The sequence below is a fragment of the Mobula hypostoma genome, chromosome 6, assembly GCF_963921235.1.
Source record: "Mobula hypostoma chromosome 6, sMobHyp1.1, whole genome shotgun sequence".
NCBI classification, from domain to species: domain Eukaryota; kingdom Metazoa; phylum Chordata; class Chondrichthyes; order Myliobatiformes; family Myliobatidae; genus Mobula; species Mobula hypostoma.
In genome coordinates this window covers 40,323,955-40,338,759 of record NC_086102.1, presented here as the reverse complement: position 1 = coordinate 40,338,759, position 14,805 = coordinate 40,323,955, and the positions used below count along the sequence as shown (strand labels likewise).

General features: G+C 41.9%; 1 protein-coding gene across 1 annotated transcript in view; it reads left to right on the top strand.

The window, feature by feature from the left end:
- Positions 1–7,065: 7,065 nt before the first annotated feature.
- Positions 7,066–14,805, top strand: part of taf13 (TATA-box binding protein associated factor 13) — a 12,684-nt gene continuing 4,944 nt past the window's right edge. The window contains exons 1-2 of the mRNA XM_063050638.1: positions 7,066–7,220; positions 12,656–12,734. Coding sequence (XP_062906708.1) covers positions 7,167–7,220; positions 12,656–12,734 — 133 coding nt within the window. The 5' untranslated portion in view covers positions 7,066–7,166. The remainder of the gene's footprint in view (positions 7,221–12,655; positions 12,735–14,805) is intronic.

The window sequence follows — 14,805 nt, the reverse complement described above, 5'->3', positions numbered from 1 at the left end:
CCTTTAATTAAGATAAAAGTATATGCACTTAAGATTAAGATAAAAGTGAACAGTGTACTTTTACATTTTAAATAACAATATCAGAGGCAATGAGAAAAGAAATGGCAAAATAAAGGAAAACAGGTATAATTCTCTAAAAGACATAATGTAATGTGTTTCAATACATAAGACATGAAATAATAACTTTCATTTTGTTTATTGGCTATGGGAACCCAGCTGTCATGCTCCCACTATCATATTACAAATCTGAACTCCAGTTTCCGCCAATACCTTGAGGTTGCAGGAGTAGGTCACAAGGTTACTGCAAGTGAAAGCACAGCGTCAAGGCTAATGTTATTGCATTTAAAAATCAAAAGCCTATAGATACTAATAATCCAATATGAAAACACAAAATGCTGGAGTTCCCTTATGTCAGGTTGCGTTCTGTGGTGACAGAAAAAGAGCTTACAATTGAGGTTGATGACATAGTTGTACTGTATAAGCTTGAATTTATATTCCTTATTGTTTTTGTTAGGTAAGTAGGTGTTTAACACAAATAGTCTATAATGAAATAATTTAGTTGTAGAAAACAATTATTTGTTTATCTCCCCTACAACTTCCATATTCTCATTATTAAAATGAGTCCACCCCTGACAGTACATAACGAAGTCACCAGGTAGTAACTTGTATTGCTGCCGTCAAAGACAACCTATCACCAAATCCTTGTTAACATCCGCCTACATCCCTACATCAAAACCTCTGCAGAAAACTAAGGTGCTCCCACCGTGATATGCAGTAGGTTCCAGAATTTAGTCCCAGAAAAGATGAAGTAATGATGATATATCTCCAAGTCAGCAAGGTGTGTGATTTGAAGCAAAATTTAGATGTTGTGGTATTCCTTTACAGTTGCTACCCTTGTCTATCTCATTTGTAGAGGTCACACACTTGAAGATGTGAAGTTATTGCACTCTATACTGCAGATGCAGTTCACTGGTGAATGGGGCACCAATTAAAAGATATTCACATTAAATGGTATTATTGGACTTTGGGGCTTTCTTGGGGCTAAGTTTAGCAAAGAAAAGGAAAAGCTTCCACCACATTCTTAATTGTGACTTGTAGATGATATAAAGGCTTCATTAAGCTAAGAGGTGTCTCAGCAGCCATAGTATATAGGCTCTGACCTGTTCCTGTAGATATTGTTATATATTTGTAATTTATGAGACCCAGAGTGCTGGTGAAGGAAGATTCAATGGATTGAATATCAAGGAGATATAATTAGGCATTTCCTTTTTAGTGGTCTTAGCTGGCATTCAATAGTTAGTTGCTAGGTGTCAGCTCAAACCTGAATGCTGGAATAGTTCTGACCATGGGCAAATGCCCTGCTGTTGTTGTAATAAAGATTTTAATAAGTATTTGCAATTAAATGCCTTTGATATGGACCTTTTATGTTGTATTGATACACCATCCTTCAAAGCTTTTAAAAATATTTCTTTCTTGATCTCGCCTAAGGAATGATATTCAAAACAGTTCCAAATTATGATAACATGTGTGATGACTGCCATCAGAAAGAAGGGAAGAATCTGGGTGAGAATCTTGGACTGATATTCACTGCATTCTGCCCGACAGTGTAGCCTCCAGGCAAATCCTCACAAATTCTGCTATACCTTAGTAGAGTTCAGGAAGCAAAACAATTATAGATATTTACCATCTTAATAAAATATCCTCTGCATGAGAGAAACCAAACACAGTTTTTGTGACCATTATGTAGAAAACTTCCATTCAGTCTGCAAAGGGGATCTGAGCTGCCGTCACATGTCACTTTAATTCTTCATTTCCACTTGCATTCCATCTTTGGCTTAACTTAAGATCCAGAAACAGCATCTCACCTTCTATCCAGGTCAGTTACAGCATTTAGAACTTAGCACTGAATTCAACAATTTCGGGCAACTCTCCTTTCCAGTTTCACAAATGGTCAATTCGGATTCAAAGTCATTCACTTGTGACGTAACCTCAGCAAACATTGTCAAAGACTCCCACATGGCAGGTCATGCTCTGTTCTCCCTGTTCCCACCGGGAAGGAGGTATAGGAGACTTAGATTCCACACCACAGGTTCAGTGACATTTATTACCCTGCAACCATCAGGGTCCTGAACAAGCGTGGATAACTTCACTCACTTCAATTCTGAAATGATTCCGCAAAACCATAGACTCACTCTCAGCAATTCTACAACTCACATTCTCAGTTTTATTTTTTAACTTTTTTTCCACATTTTGTCTTCTTTTGCACATTGGCTGTTTGTCAGTGTTTGGGTGGAGTTTTCCATTGATTCTATTGTACTCCTTTCTTCTGCTGTGAATGCCTGTAAGAAAATGAAACTCAAGGTAGTATTTAGTGACGTATACAGTATGTAATTTGATAATAAATTTATTTTGAACATTGAACAAATGCTGTCCTATGCAAATGATAGTTCCATCATGTTATTTTGTTGTCTTTCTCTATTTGCCAGCATTGAAAGCCAATGCTGGCAAATAGAGAAGGACAACCCTGGACTCCACCATACCAGACATTTCCTTTCCATTTCATGCCCATTCTGCAACTCTTGCACTCTCACTTCTCCAATTCTGAAGAAATGTCACCAGACTGAAATGCTGACTTCATTTCTCTTTTCCCAGATATTGTGTAACCTGCTAAGTGACTTTGGCATTATCTGATTCTGTTTCAGCAGGCTATCTCATTAGCAAATCCTATGCTGCACTAACAGGCACAGAATGTAGTGTGACTAACCCTCAGATGTACTAATGCCCCAAGCAATGAAGGCAAATCACTAATCCAGGTTCTGTTTCAACAACACAGGCAATATTTGAATCATGAATTGTCTTTATTGGCATATATTAAACAAGACAGTGGTTAAATTTAATGGATTGGGGTTCTGGGAATTGAACAACATGATATATTTTGCAAAGCATATTAAGAAATTTGAACATTAGTCCAATTATTGAAAGGTAACAACACACTACCCTTTTAAGATTTATAGAATCTGACAAATATATATTTCTAAATATACTACTAGATCTGCTGATTTGAAATCCTTACAAGACGTTATTGCATAATTTAATCCAACCAAAAAAAAACACAGACAACTCAATGGAGGTGCCAGGCAGAGATCAAACACATTCAGGGTCAAAATCAGAATCAGAATCATTGTCCATTCAGAAATCTGATGGAGGAGGGGAAGAACTGTTCCTGAAATGTTGAGTGTATGTCATCAGACTCTGGTCACTCCTTCTTGACAGTAGCAATGAGAAAAGGGCATGTCATAAATGATGGAAGTTCTTAATGAAAGTGTCCTGGATGCTGGGAGGCTAGTGCCCATGATGGAGCTGGATTAGTTTACAACTTTCTGCAGCTTTTTTATGACCCTGTGCAGTAGACCCTCCATACCAGATAGTCAGAATGCTCTCCACGGTACATCTGTAGAAATTTGTGAGTGTCTTTGGTGACGTACTAAATTTCCTCAAACTCTGAATGAAATATAGCCACTGTAGTGCCTTCTTTATAATTTCATCAATATCTGTGCCCAGGGTAGATCTTCAGAGATGTTGCCATCCAGGAACTGCTCACCATTTCCACTTCTGATTCCTCAATGAAAACTAATGTGTGAACCCTTGACTTCCCCCCTTCCTGAAGTCCACAATCAATTCCTTGTTTTTAATGACGTTGAGTGCAAGGTTGTTGTTGCGACACCACTCAACCAGCTGATCTACTATATCTCGCTCCTGTATGTCTCCTTGTCACCGTCTGAAAGTCTGCCAACAATAATTGTGCCATTGGCATTTGAGCTGTACCTAGGCACACAATCATGCGTGGGGAGAGAGTAGAGCAGTGGGCTAAGCACACATCTTTGAGGTGTGCCAGTGTTGCTTGTCAGAGAGGAGGAGATGTTACTTCCGATCTGCACAGACTGTGGTTTCCCAGTGATGAAGTCAAGGATCCATTGTAGGGGGAGGTACAGGCGACCAGGTTATGGAGCTTGTTGATTAGAACTGAGGCATGATTGAGTTAAACACTGAGCTGTAGTCAATAAACAGCAGCCTGATGTATGTATTACTATTGTCCAGCATGATCCAAGGCCGAGTAGAGAACCTGTGAGATTGTATACGCTGTAGACCTATTGTGGCAACAGGCAAATTGCAGTGGGTCCAGGACCTTGCTTAGGCAAGAGTTGATGCTTTTGATTTTAACACTGACTATAACATTATGAATCAAATATTTCACTAAAACCAGTGTTCTGGTCTTAAGATACAAATTGCAGTATGGTTACTGAGATATTGTATGTAAATTCAAATGAGAAATATTTTACAAAGTTAATCTTAGGAATGGTAATGGATGAAACCATTTGAATGTTGTGATGACCTATGAAGTTCACTTATAACTAACATGGAAAGAAATGTGCAGACCTTATGCATTGTGACACTCCAACCACCTCTGTTGTCGTTGTAACACAGGTGGAGTATTGGGTGCACCACTACAGGAATTGAAAACATAAGACATAGAAGCTGCAGTAGGCAATATGACTCCATAGTTATGATCGACAAGGAAGGGGATGGACAAAAGAACAGGAGAACAATAATAAATGTCAGATTATTTTGTCAGTGCCAAGAGATCAATTTGTGATCCCACCTAAAATTAAGAAAATTCAGTTAAGTTTGTTAAACCATTTAAGAACCAGCAGTTGAGAGGAGAAGGATAATACAAATCACAAAGGTGAGAAGATCTGCGGATGCTGAAAATCCAAGCAACACACACAAAGTGCTGGAGGAACTCAGCAGGTCAGGCAGCACCTGTGGAAAAAAGTAACTACTTCAACTACTGCACAGAGCCTTGTCATCTTCAGAAGTTTTCGGATGACTCTGCCATAGTTGGATGCATCAGCAAGGGAGATGAGGCTGAGTACAGGGCTACGGTAGGAAACTTTGCCACACGGTGTGAGCAGAATTATCTGCAGCTTAATGTGAAAAAGACTAAGGAGCTGGTGGTAGACCTGAGGAGAGCTAAAGTACCAGTGACCCCTGTTTCCATCCGGGGGGGTCAGTGTGGACATGGTGGAGGATTACAAATACCTGGGGATACGAATTGACAATAAACTGGACTGGTCTAAGAACACTGAGGCTGTCTACAAGAAGGGTCAGAGCCATCTCTATTTCCTGAGGAGACTGAGGTCCTTTAACATCTGCCAGCCGATGTTGAGGATGTTCTATGAGTCTGTGGTGGCCAGTGCTATCATGTTTGCTGTTGTGTGCTGGAGCAGCAGGCTGAGGGTAGCAGACACCAACAGAATCAACAAACTCATTCGTAAGGCCAGTGATGTTGAGGGGATGGAAGTGGACTCTCTGACGGCGGTGTCTGAAAAGAGGATGCTGTCCAAGTTGCATGCCATCTTGGACAATGTCTCCCATCCACTACATAATGTACTGGGTGGGCACAGGAGTACATTCAGCCTGAGACTCATTCCACCAAGATGCAACACAGAGCGTCATAGGAAGTCATTCCTGCCTGTGGCCATCAAACTTTACAACTCCTCCCTTGGAGGGTCAGACACCCTGAGCCAATAGGCTGGTCCTGGACTTATTTCCTGGCATAATTTACATATTACTATTTAACTATTTATGGTTTTATTACTATTTAATAATTTATGGTGCAACTGTAATGAAAACCAATTTCCCTGGGGATCAATAAAGTATGACTATGACTAATACTGTAGTCAACGTTTCAAGCAGAGACCCCTCATCAGGATTGGGAAAAAAAGAAAAATCAGAGTAAGAAGGTGGGGGGAGGGGAGGAAGAAGTATATAAGTGGGGGGAGGTAGGTGATAGGTAAAACCAAGAGGGCGGGGACTGGTGAAGTAAGGAACTGGGAAGTTGGTGAAAGAGATGAAGGACTGGAGAAGTGAGAATCTGCTAGGAGAGGGTAGAAGACAATGGAAGAAGGGGAAGAGATGGGCAAGTAAGGAGATAAGGTGAGAGAGGGAAATGAGAATGTGGAATAGTGAAGGGGGGCAATTACCATATGTTTGAGTAATCAATGTCCATGCCATCAGGTTGGAGTCTACTGAGTCTACTGAGACGAAATGTAAGGTGTTGCTCCTCCAACCTGAGTGTGGCCTCATTGCAGCAGTAGACGAGGCCATGGACTGACATGTCAAAATGGGAATGGGAAGAGGAATTAAAATGGGTGGCCACTGGGAGATCCCACTTTTCCTGGCGGATGGAGCATAGAGAAGGACCCCACGCACCCCTCATACAAACTCTTCTCCCTCCTGCCAACTAGCAAATGGCACCGAAGTATTCGGGCTTTCACGACCAGACTATGTAACAGTTTCTTCCTCCAAGTCATCAGACTCCTCAATACCCAGAGCCTGGACTGACACCAACCTATTGCCCTCCACTGTGCCTATTGTCTTGTTTATTATTTATTGTAATGCCTGCACTGTTCTGTGTACTTTATGCAGTCCTGGGTAGGTCTGTAGTCTAGTGTAGTTTTGTGTCATTTTACGTAGTTCAGTGTAGTTTTTGTATTGTTCATGTAGCACCCTGGTCCTGAAAAACGTTGTCTCGTTTTTACTGTGTACTGTACCAGCAGTTATGGTCAAAATGACAATAAAAAGTGACTTGACTTGAGAGGCTGAGCGAAGTGGTCTCCCAATCTGCATCGGATCTCACCGAGGTACAGGAGAAGAGGCTCACAGGTGAAGTGTCGCCTCACCTGGAAGGACTGTTTGGGGCCCTGAATGGTAGTGAGGGAGGAGATGCAGGGACCGATGTACCACTTGTTCCGCTTGCAAGGGAAAGTGCCAGAAGGGATATCAGTGGAGAGGGACGAGTGGACTTAGGGAGTCGTGTCGGGAGCGATATCCTGCCGAAAGCAGGAGGTGGGGGAGGTAAAGACGTGACTGGATGATACAAATGATTGCAGGCGCCAACACAATATATCGCATAAACAAACTACATGTCTTACAGTTGCCGCCGACACTCAAACCAATAAGGAAGCCATGATTGGACCCGCCCCTTAACGTCAGAGAGGGCGGGGCTGGGATTGGCGCCCTGTCACGTCACCCGGCTCCACGGCCGCCCGGAAGATCGGACCGCGGCGCTCGGGCTGACACGGGCGGCCGTGACGTAATTCTCGATGGACAGAGATCCGTCACCGAGGAAAATGGCTGATGAGGACGATGAGCCGGCGGTGAGTTTGGATCGCTGAGATACCAGAGCGCTGGCTGAATTGACGGGTTTGGGTGTGTCGTGCTAGCGTTGCCGTCTGGCAGTGGCGCTTAGGGAAAGAAACGCGTTTGAAACGGTGAAATACAATCAGAAACTCTGGTAACACTTATACAGTCGGGCAGCATCTGTAGAAACGGTATCATTCAACGTTTAGCATCCAGGATGCCCTCCTCAGGGCGAAGAGTCCCATACCAGGAACATTAACTGTTTCTACTTCCATATATTCTCTCTGTCCGGTTTGATTGTTTTCCACTGTTTCTGTTGCTATTTGAGATTTTCTAGCGTTGGCATTTTTAAAATTTGCACATAAATGGTGAAATTTGGCTGCTAATTTTAACAAAAGCTGAAGATCAGAAGTCTAAATAAGGCCGTTCGGTAGAACAGCAGTAAAGTAAGAAATAAAGCTAAGCTGCCTGCTACTGTTTTTCTGTTCTCTGTAAAGTTTGTACTTTGGTAGAGGCTGTGGATTTTGGAGATATTATTGGAGTACCTCAAGAATTAACTATTATGGATTTTGTGGGTACACCCACGTATATTGGTGTTGCAGAGAACGAATGTTTATGGAATTGGATCAGAATCAGATGTGTTATCACTTAGTGTGATGAGGTATCGGTCAAGTAGGCTGGGTTTTTTTTTTGCTGGATCTTGCAGTGCTTCCTGAGAGCTGTTGGAGCTGCAGTTACACAAGAAAGTAGGAGTAAGAGCAGACCTCCTGTTCCTCATGCCTGTCCTGTCATCCAATTTCATCGTATGCCAGTTCCCCATGATCTTATTTTATCTTACAAAGACTTATAAGTCATAAGAGTAGAATTAAGCCATTTGGCCAATAGAGTCTGCTCTGCCATTCAAACATGGCTGTTTTGTTTTCTTCTCAACCTTTTTCTGCTGTCTTCTTCCCATAACCTTTGAAGCCTTTATTAATGAAGAAGATATCAGCCTCTGTTTTAAATATACCTAATGACTTGACCTCTGCAGCTATTTGTGGCAATGAATTCCACAAATTCACCACCCTCTGGCTAAAAAATTCTTATTTATCTCTGTTCAAAATGGACAGTCTTCTATTCTGAGGCTATACCCTCTGGTCCTAGACTCCCACACTATTGGAAACAACCTCTCCACTCTATCTAGGTTTTTCAATATTTGGTAGGTTTAAATGAGATTCTCCCTCTCCCCCCCCCCCCCACCATTCCTCTAGACTCCAGTGAGTATAGGCCCACAGCCATCAAACACTCCTCGTACATTAACCCTTTCATTCATGGGATCATTCTCGTAAACTTCCTCTGGACCCTTTCCAATGTCACAGCATCTTTTCTTGGGGCCCAATACTGCTTGCAATACTCCAACTGTGGTCTAACCAATGCCTTATAGAGCCTTAGCCTTATATCCTTAGTTCTATATTCTACTCCTTTTGAAATGAATGCTAATATTGTATTTGACTACCATCTAAACCAACGATAATCTTTAAAGGAATCCACCTGTTATTTTTGAATTTGCTTCCCATTTAGAAAATAGTATATGCCTTTATTTCTTCTATCAAAGTGCATGACTATGCACATCCCTACACTATTCCATCTGCTACTTCATTGCCCGTTCTGCTAATCTGTCCAAGTCCTTCTGCAGACTCCCTGCTTCCTCAAAGCTGCCTGCCCCTCCAGCTATTTTTGTATCACTGACAAGCTTGGCCACAAAGCTGTCAATTCCATCTTCTAGATCATTAACATGTAACGTGAAAAGTAGTGCATCAAACACAACCACTGCAGAGCACCATTAGTCACTGACAGTCAATTGGAAAAAGCTGATAGACTTCACCCATCACCTGCCAGCTCCTTCCATTTCCCCCACCTGCTTATTCTGGCTTCTTCCCCTTTCCTTTCCTGTCCTGATGTCTTGTTCCCAACCCAAAATGTTGACTGGTTAGCCCTCTGCATAGATGTTGCCTGACTTGCTAAATTCCTTCACCTATCTTTATATCATCTGCAAACTTCGCCACAAAGCTGTCAATTCCTCTTGTGTTTGTTATTCTGGATTTACAGCATCTACAAGATCTCTTGTGTTTAGGTTCTCTTTAGTCCCACTCTTTGCCTCCTGCCGGTCAACCGATCTTCTGTCCATGCTAGTATCAATCCTGTAATGCCTTGGGATCTTGTATAGCAGCTATGTGTGGCACCTTGTCAAAGGCCTTCTGAAAATTCAAGTAAAAAATATCCACTGACTTGCCTTTTCTATCCTGCTTGTTATTTCCTAAAAGAATTTCAACTGATTTGTCAGGCAGGGTTTCCCCACAAGGAAACCATACTGACTTTGGCCTATTTTATCCAGTGCCTCCAAGTGCCACAAAATTTCATCCCTAAAGATGGACTTCAATATCTTGCCAACCACTGAGGTCAAGCTAAGTGGCCTATAATTTTCTATTATTCTACCCACCATCCTACCAGGGATAGCGTTCCTCTTGTACTCGCGTACCACCCCACCAGCCTCCACGTCCACCTCTCTCGGTTTCACCTATCACCTGGTACCTTGTTCTTCTTCCTCCTCGCCCCCGCCACCTCCTTATTCTAACTTCCATCTTTTTTCCCCAGTCCTGATGAATGGTCTCTGCCCAAAAAGTCAATTGTTTACTTTTTTCCATAGGTGCTGCCCAGCCTGCTGAGTTCTTCCAGCATTTTGTGTGTATTCCTTTGATTTTCAGCGTATGCAGATTTTCTCTTGTTTATAATTTCCTATATTTGACCTTACCCTCTTCTTAAAGATTGGAGTGATATTTGTGATTTTCCAGTCCTCCAGAACCATGCCAGAACCTAGTGATTCTTGAAAGATCACTATCACTGCCTCCATAATCCCTTCAGTGACCTCTTTCAGAACCGTGGGGTGTGGCCCATCTGGTCCACATGACTTATCTTAAGATCTTTCAGCCTTCCAAGCACTTTCTCCTTAGTAATAGTGACTACACTCTATTCTACCCCGTGACACTTGAATTTCTGGCATGCTGCTGGTGTCTTCCATGAGGAAGACTGATGCAAAATATTTATGAAGTTTGTCTATCATTTCTTTGTTCCCTATTACTAGTTCAAGTTTGATTGTTATTCAACCATACACATATACACAACTAAATGAAACCAGAGCTAACGTGCATAATGTAATGCATATGGCACAGCATATATATTGATGATGCATCCAGTCACGCACAGCACACGGTGCATGGAGTGACAAAATAATGTCAGCACAAGTCCACGAGTGGCATAACCTTAAGATTGATGGTACATGGGATGTGGTCCTGGAGCCACGTTCTGCAAGAACAAACATGCAGCAAGCATTTCCTCATCTTGCACTGGCTAGCTTGCCTTCATATATCATCTTGTCCCTCCTTGTGGCTTTTTTAGTTGCCTTTTGTTGGTTTTTAAAACCTTCCTACTAATTTTTGCTCTACTGTACATCCTTTCTTTTGCTTTTATGCTGTCTTTGATTTCCCTTGTCAGCCATGGTTGTCTTGTCCTCCCTTTAGAATATTAACGCTTCTTTGGGATGCATCTATCCTGAGCCTTCTGAATTGTTCCTAGAATCTACAGCCATTGCTGTTGTCCAGTCATTCCTGCTAGTGTCCCCTTCCAATCAACTTTGTCCAACACTTCTCGCATGGTTCTTTAATTACCTTTACTCATCTGTTATACCAATACATCTGAGTTTAGCTTCTCCACCTCAATCTGGAGGATGAATGCTATTATATTATGATTACTGTCTCCTAAGGGTTCCATTACCTTAAGCTTCCTAATCGAATGTGGTTTGTTATACAACCCCCAATCCAGAATTGCCTTTTCCCTGTTCAGCTTGACCACAAGCTGCTCTAAAAAGCCATTTTGTAGGCATACTATAAACTCTTTCTCTCGGGATCTAGCACCAACCTGATTTTTCTAATCTGCCTACATATTGAAATTCCCTTTTCACATGCCTGTTCTATTCTCCATTGTAATTTGTACCCCACTTCCTGGCTACTGTTTGGAGATCTGTAACTACCATCAGGGTCTTCCACTTTTACCTTGCAGTTTCTTAACTCTACCCAGAAGGATTCTACATCTTCTGCTCCAAGACTTTATGTCATTTTTTATTAGAAAAAACACTTCATCTCCTCTGCCCTCCTGATTGTCCTTTTGATATGATGTGTATCTTTGGATGCTGAGCATTCAGTTTCGATTACCTTTCAACCACAAGCTCAGTGATACCTGCTGATTTTTAACTGTGCAAAAGATCATCTATTTGTATATCTCCTTAAATATATCTAATGATCTAGCCCCTATCATTCTCTGGGGCAGAGAATTCCAGAATTCAGTACCCTCTGAGAGAAAAAGTTTCTACACATCACCCTTTTTAAATGATCAACCATTTATCTTGTGATCTTATCCCTTGTGGGGGATCCTTACTACTGCAAACAGCTCAATATCTGCCCTTATGAGCTTCTTTTGGTTCTCATTCATCTGAATTTTAAGGAATGCAGACCTAAATATCTAGTCTCTTGATAGGATGACCCTTTCTTCCCATAAGTTAAACTAATGAATCTCCTTTCGACTACCTACTATATCCTTTTTATGTAATGGGATCAAAATTGTGCACAATGGTCCAGCTATAGTCTTATCAACACACTGTACAATTGTTACAAAACCTACCTATTCTTAAACTCCAATAAAATTCTATTTGTCATCTTAAAAACTTGTTGGACCTGCCTGCTAACTTCTTGGTGGGGTATACACTAGAACACAGAGTTCCCTCTGTACTGTACTTACAATCTCTCCATTTAGATAAACTGTCTTTTGACTCCTCTTACTAAACTGTTGACGTTGCTCTTTCCACAGTAAAACTCATGCTGAGTCTTGGTCATATATTTAGGCACTAGGCCCAAACCCCTTGTTTGGGTTGGCATCATCTTATCTTTGGTAAGATTCCTGAAAATAGAGGTAATTAGTAACACAACATCACCAGCTGATGGTGAAGTAGCATCAGCACTGAAGTTCAAGGCAAATGATCCTGAGTTCAAACCCAGCCATGTCCCAACCTGGGCAGCAACAATATCTGCACAGAAGAAAGGCCTGGCAATCTACTTGAGTATCTTGCCATGAAAACCCTATGGATCCTACGAGGTCATGAGCAGTTGGACTCAACTAAACGACTGAAGAACAACAACAACAGGAACACAAGATTTGTCAGAGGCTGGAAATCCAGAACAACATACGCATTGCTGGTGGAATTTAGCAGGTCAGGCAGCATCTATGGAGAGGAATAAAAATTAATAGAGGAACAAATAAAATGGTTTCTGCCATGTTGAGTTCCTCCAGCATTTTGTGTGAAGATTTCCAGCCTCTACAAACTCTGTTGTGTGTAATCTTTGTGATTCTTCTGTATTTGTAGTTTGATGAAGATGTGGAGGAGAGTGGAAGTGGTGCTGAAGGTGGACAAGGCAGAAGAAAAAGATTATTTTCAAAGGAATGTAAGTCAATTCTGCTAAACTATTGGAAATCAATAATCCGTGACTAAATCAATGATGTGTAAAATTAAACAAATTTCTGTAGACCACAGAAGTTTAACCATAATCCATTTTCACTGACGATTTGCCAATTAACTCATCATAGTTATGTTTTTATTGATCATTTGATATTAAGAGTTGGATTTTGAAAAATCAGAAATTGTGATCTTGTTTTCCTAAGGAAATGCAGATTTATGCAAAATCTTCATAAAGCTTTCTTATAGTTTTATAATTTTTATTGTAAACTCTTACTGTTACAGCTGCTAGAAGATTAAGAAACAGTTAACAGAAATTTTTGTAAACATTTTTCCTTTATTAATGTAATACAGTATTAATTTGATATGTGAATTGTATTCCTTTTTAAAGGTCATAAGCACATACATTTTGCCTTTAATTTGCTGTGAAGAAGCAGAAATGTAAGTTGTTGATCTGACCACAATGATATCAAAACTAAATAGAACATAGAACATAGAATAGTACAGCACATTACAGGCCCTTCGGCCCACAATGTTGTGCCGACCCTCAAACCCTGCCTCCCATATAACCCCCCACCTTAAATTCCTCCATATACCTGTCTAGTAGTCTCTTAAACTTCACGAGTGTATCTGCCTCCACCACTGACTCAGGCAGTGCATTCCACGCACCAACCATTCTCTGAGTAACAAACCTTTGTCTAATATCCCCCTTGAACTTCCCACCACTTACCTTGAAGCCATGTTCTCTTGTATTGAGCAGTGGTGCCCTGGGGAAGAGGCGCTGGCTATCCACTCTTATCTATTCCTCTTATTATCCTGTACACCTCTATCATGTCTCATCTCATCCTCCTTCTCTCCAAAGAGTAAAGCCCTAGCTCCCTCAATCTCTGATCATAATGCATACTCTCTAAACCAGGCAGCATCCTGGTAAATCTCCTCTGTACCCTTTCCAATGCTTCCACATCCTTCCTATAGTGAGGTGACCAGAACTGGACACAGTACTCCAAGTGTGGCCTAACCAGAGTTTTATAGAGCTGCATTATTACATCGCAACTCTTAAACTCTATCCCTCGACTTATGAAAGCTAACACCCCATGAGCTTTCTTAACTACCCTATCCACCTGTGAGGCAACTTTCAGGGATCTGTGGACATGTACCCCCAGGTCCCTCTGCTCCTCTGCACTACCAAGTATCCTGCCATTTACTTTGAACTCTGCCTTGGAGTTTGTCCTTCCAAAGTGTACCACCTGTTACGTACCCCGTAACTGGGTTGCCAAACCAGCAGAAATGGATCACTCAGTTGGAGTCTGGAGTACTAGAACTAAGAAAGTTTTATTAAAGAAACAAGCAACACAGTAATCGAAAGGATAATAAATGCAACAGTTCAGCGATGATAAACACACGTGCACAGAATTAAGATAACAGCATCAATCAAGCTCTATCTTTGTCTAGGGGTAAATGACCAAATTTCAAAATGACTCAAAGTTCAGTCCAGTTCAGTTCGCAGTAATCGTTGCCATGGCGATGGACAACGTGGGGGAAGAGAGAGATAGAACAGGAACAACTGATCATTCAGAACACTGCTTCACTCACAGACTGGCGAGATGGCTCACAAGCAACTTTTGGGCGGGTCCTTGGTGATGTCACCTGAGGTCACCGACTGTGACCCCTCCTCCAGATGCAGTCGATCCTCTGCAGTGAACCCGGCACCCAGGCAAGGGCGGACACACACCGGGTTCCCGCTGATCGTACCTTTCCACCCTGGTCATTGTCTGGTACTTCTCACCCACTCGTGAGAGGCGCACCGCTTCCAGGGTCTCGTTACCTCGGGTGGCGTGTGTGTCTGTCTTAGCGAACCTGTCCCTTTTTATCCCCCTGCTGGGGTATCGCCTGTCCATCACTTCAAACAGTTCAGGGTTCAAAGGGGGAGCCGCTCCAGACAGCTCCCTCTCTCCCACGTCCCTTCATTACACATCTCCAGACGCTGCTCCATTGTTCCTTATCTCTCCTTCCCCTGAGGGCAGGTGGCAGACCAACTGCTGATGTCACTGATGCTAACC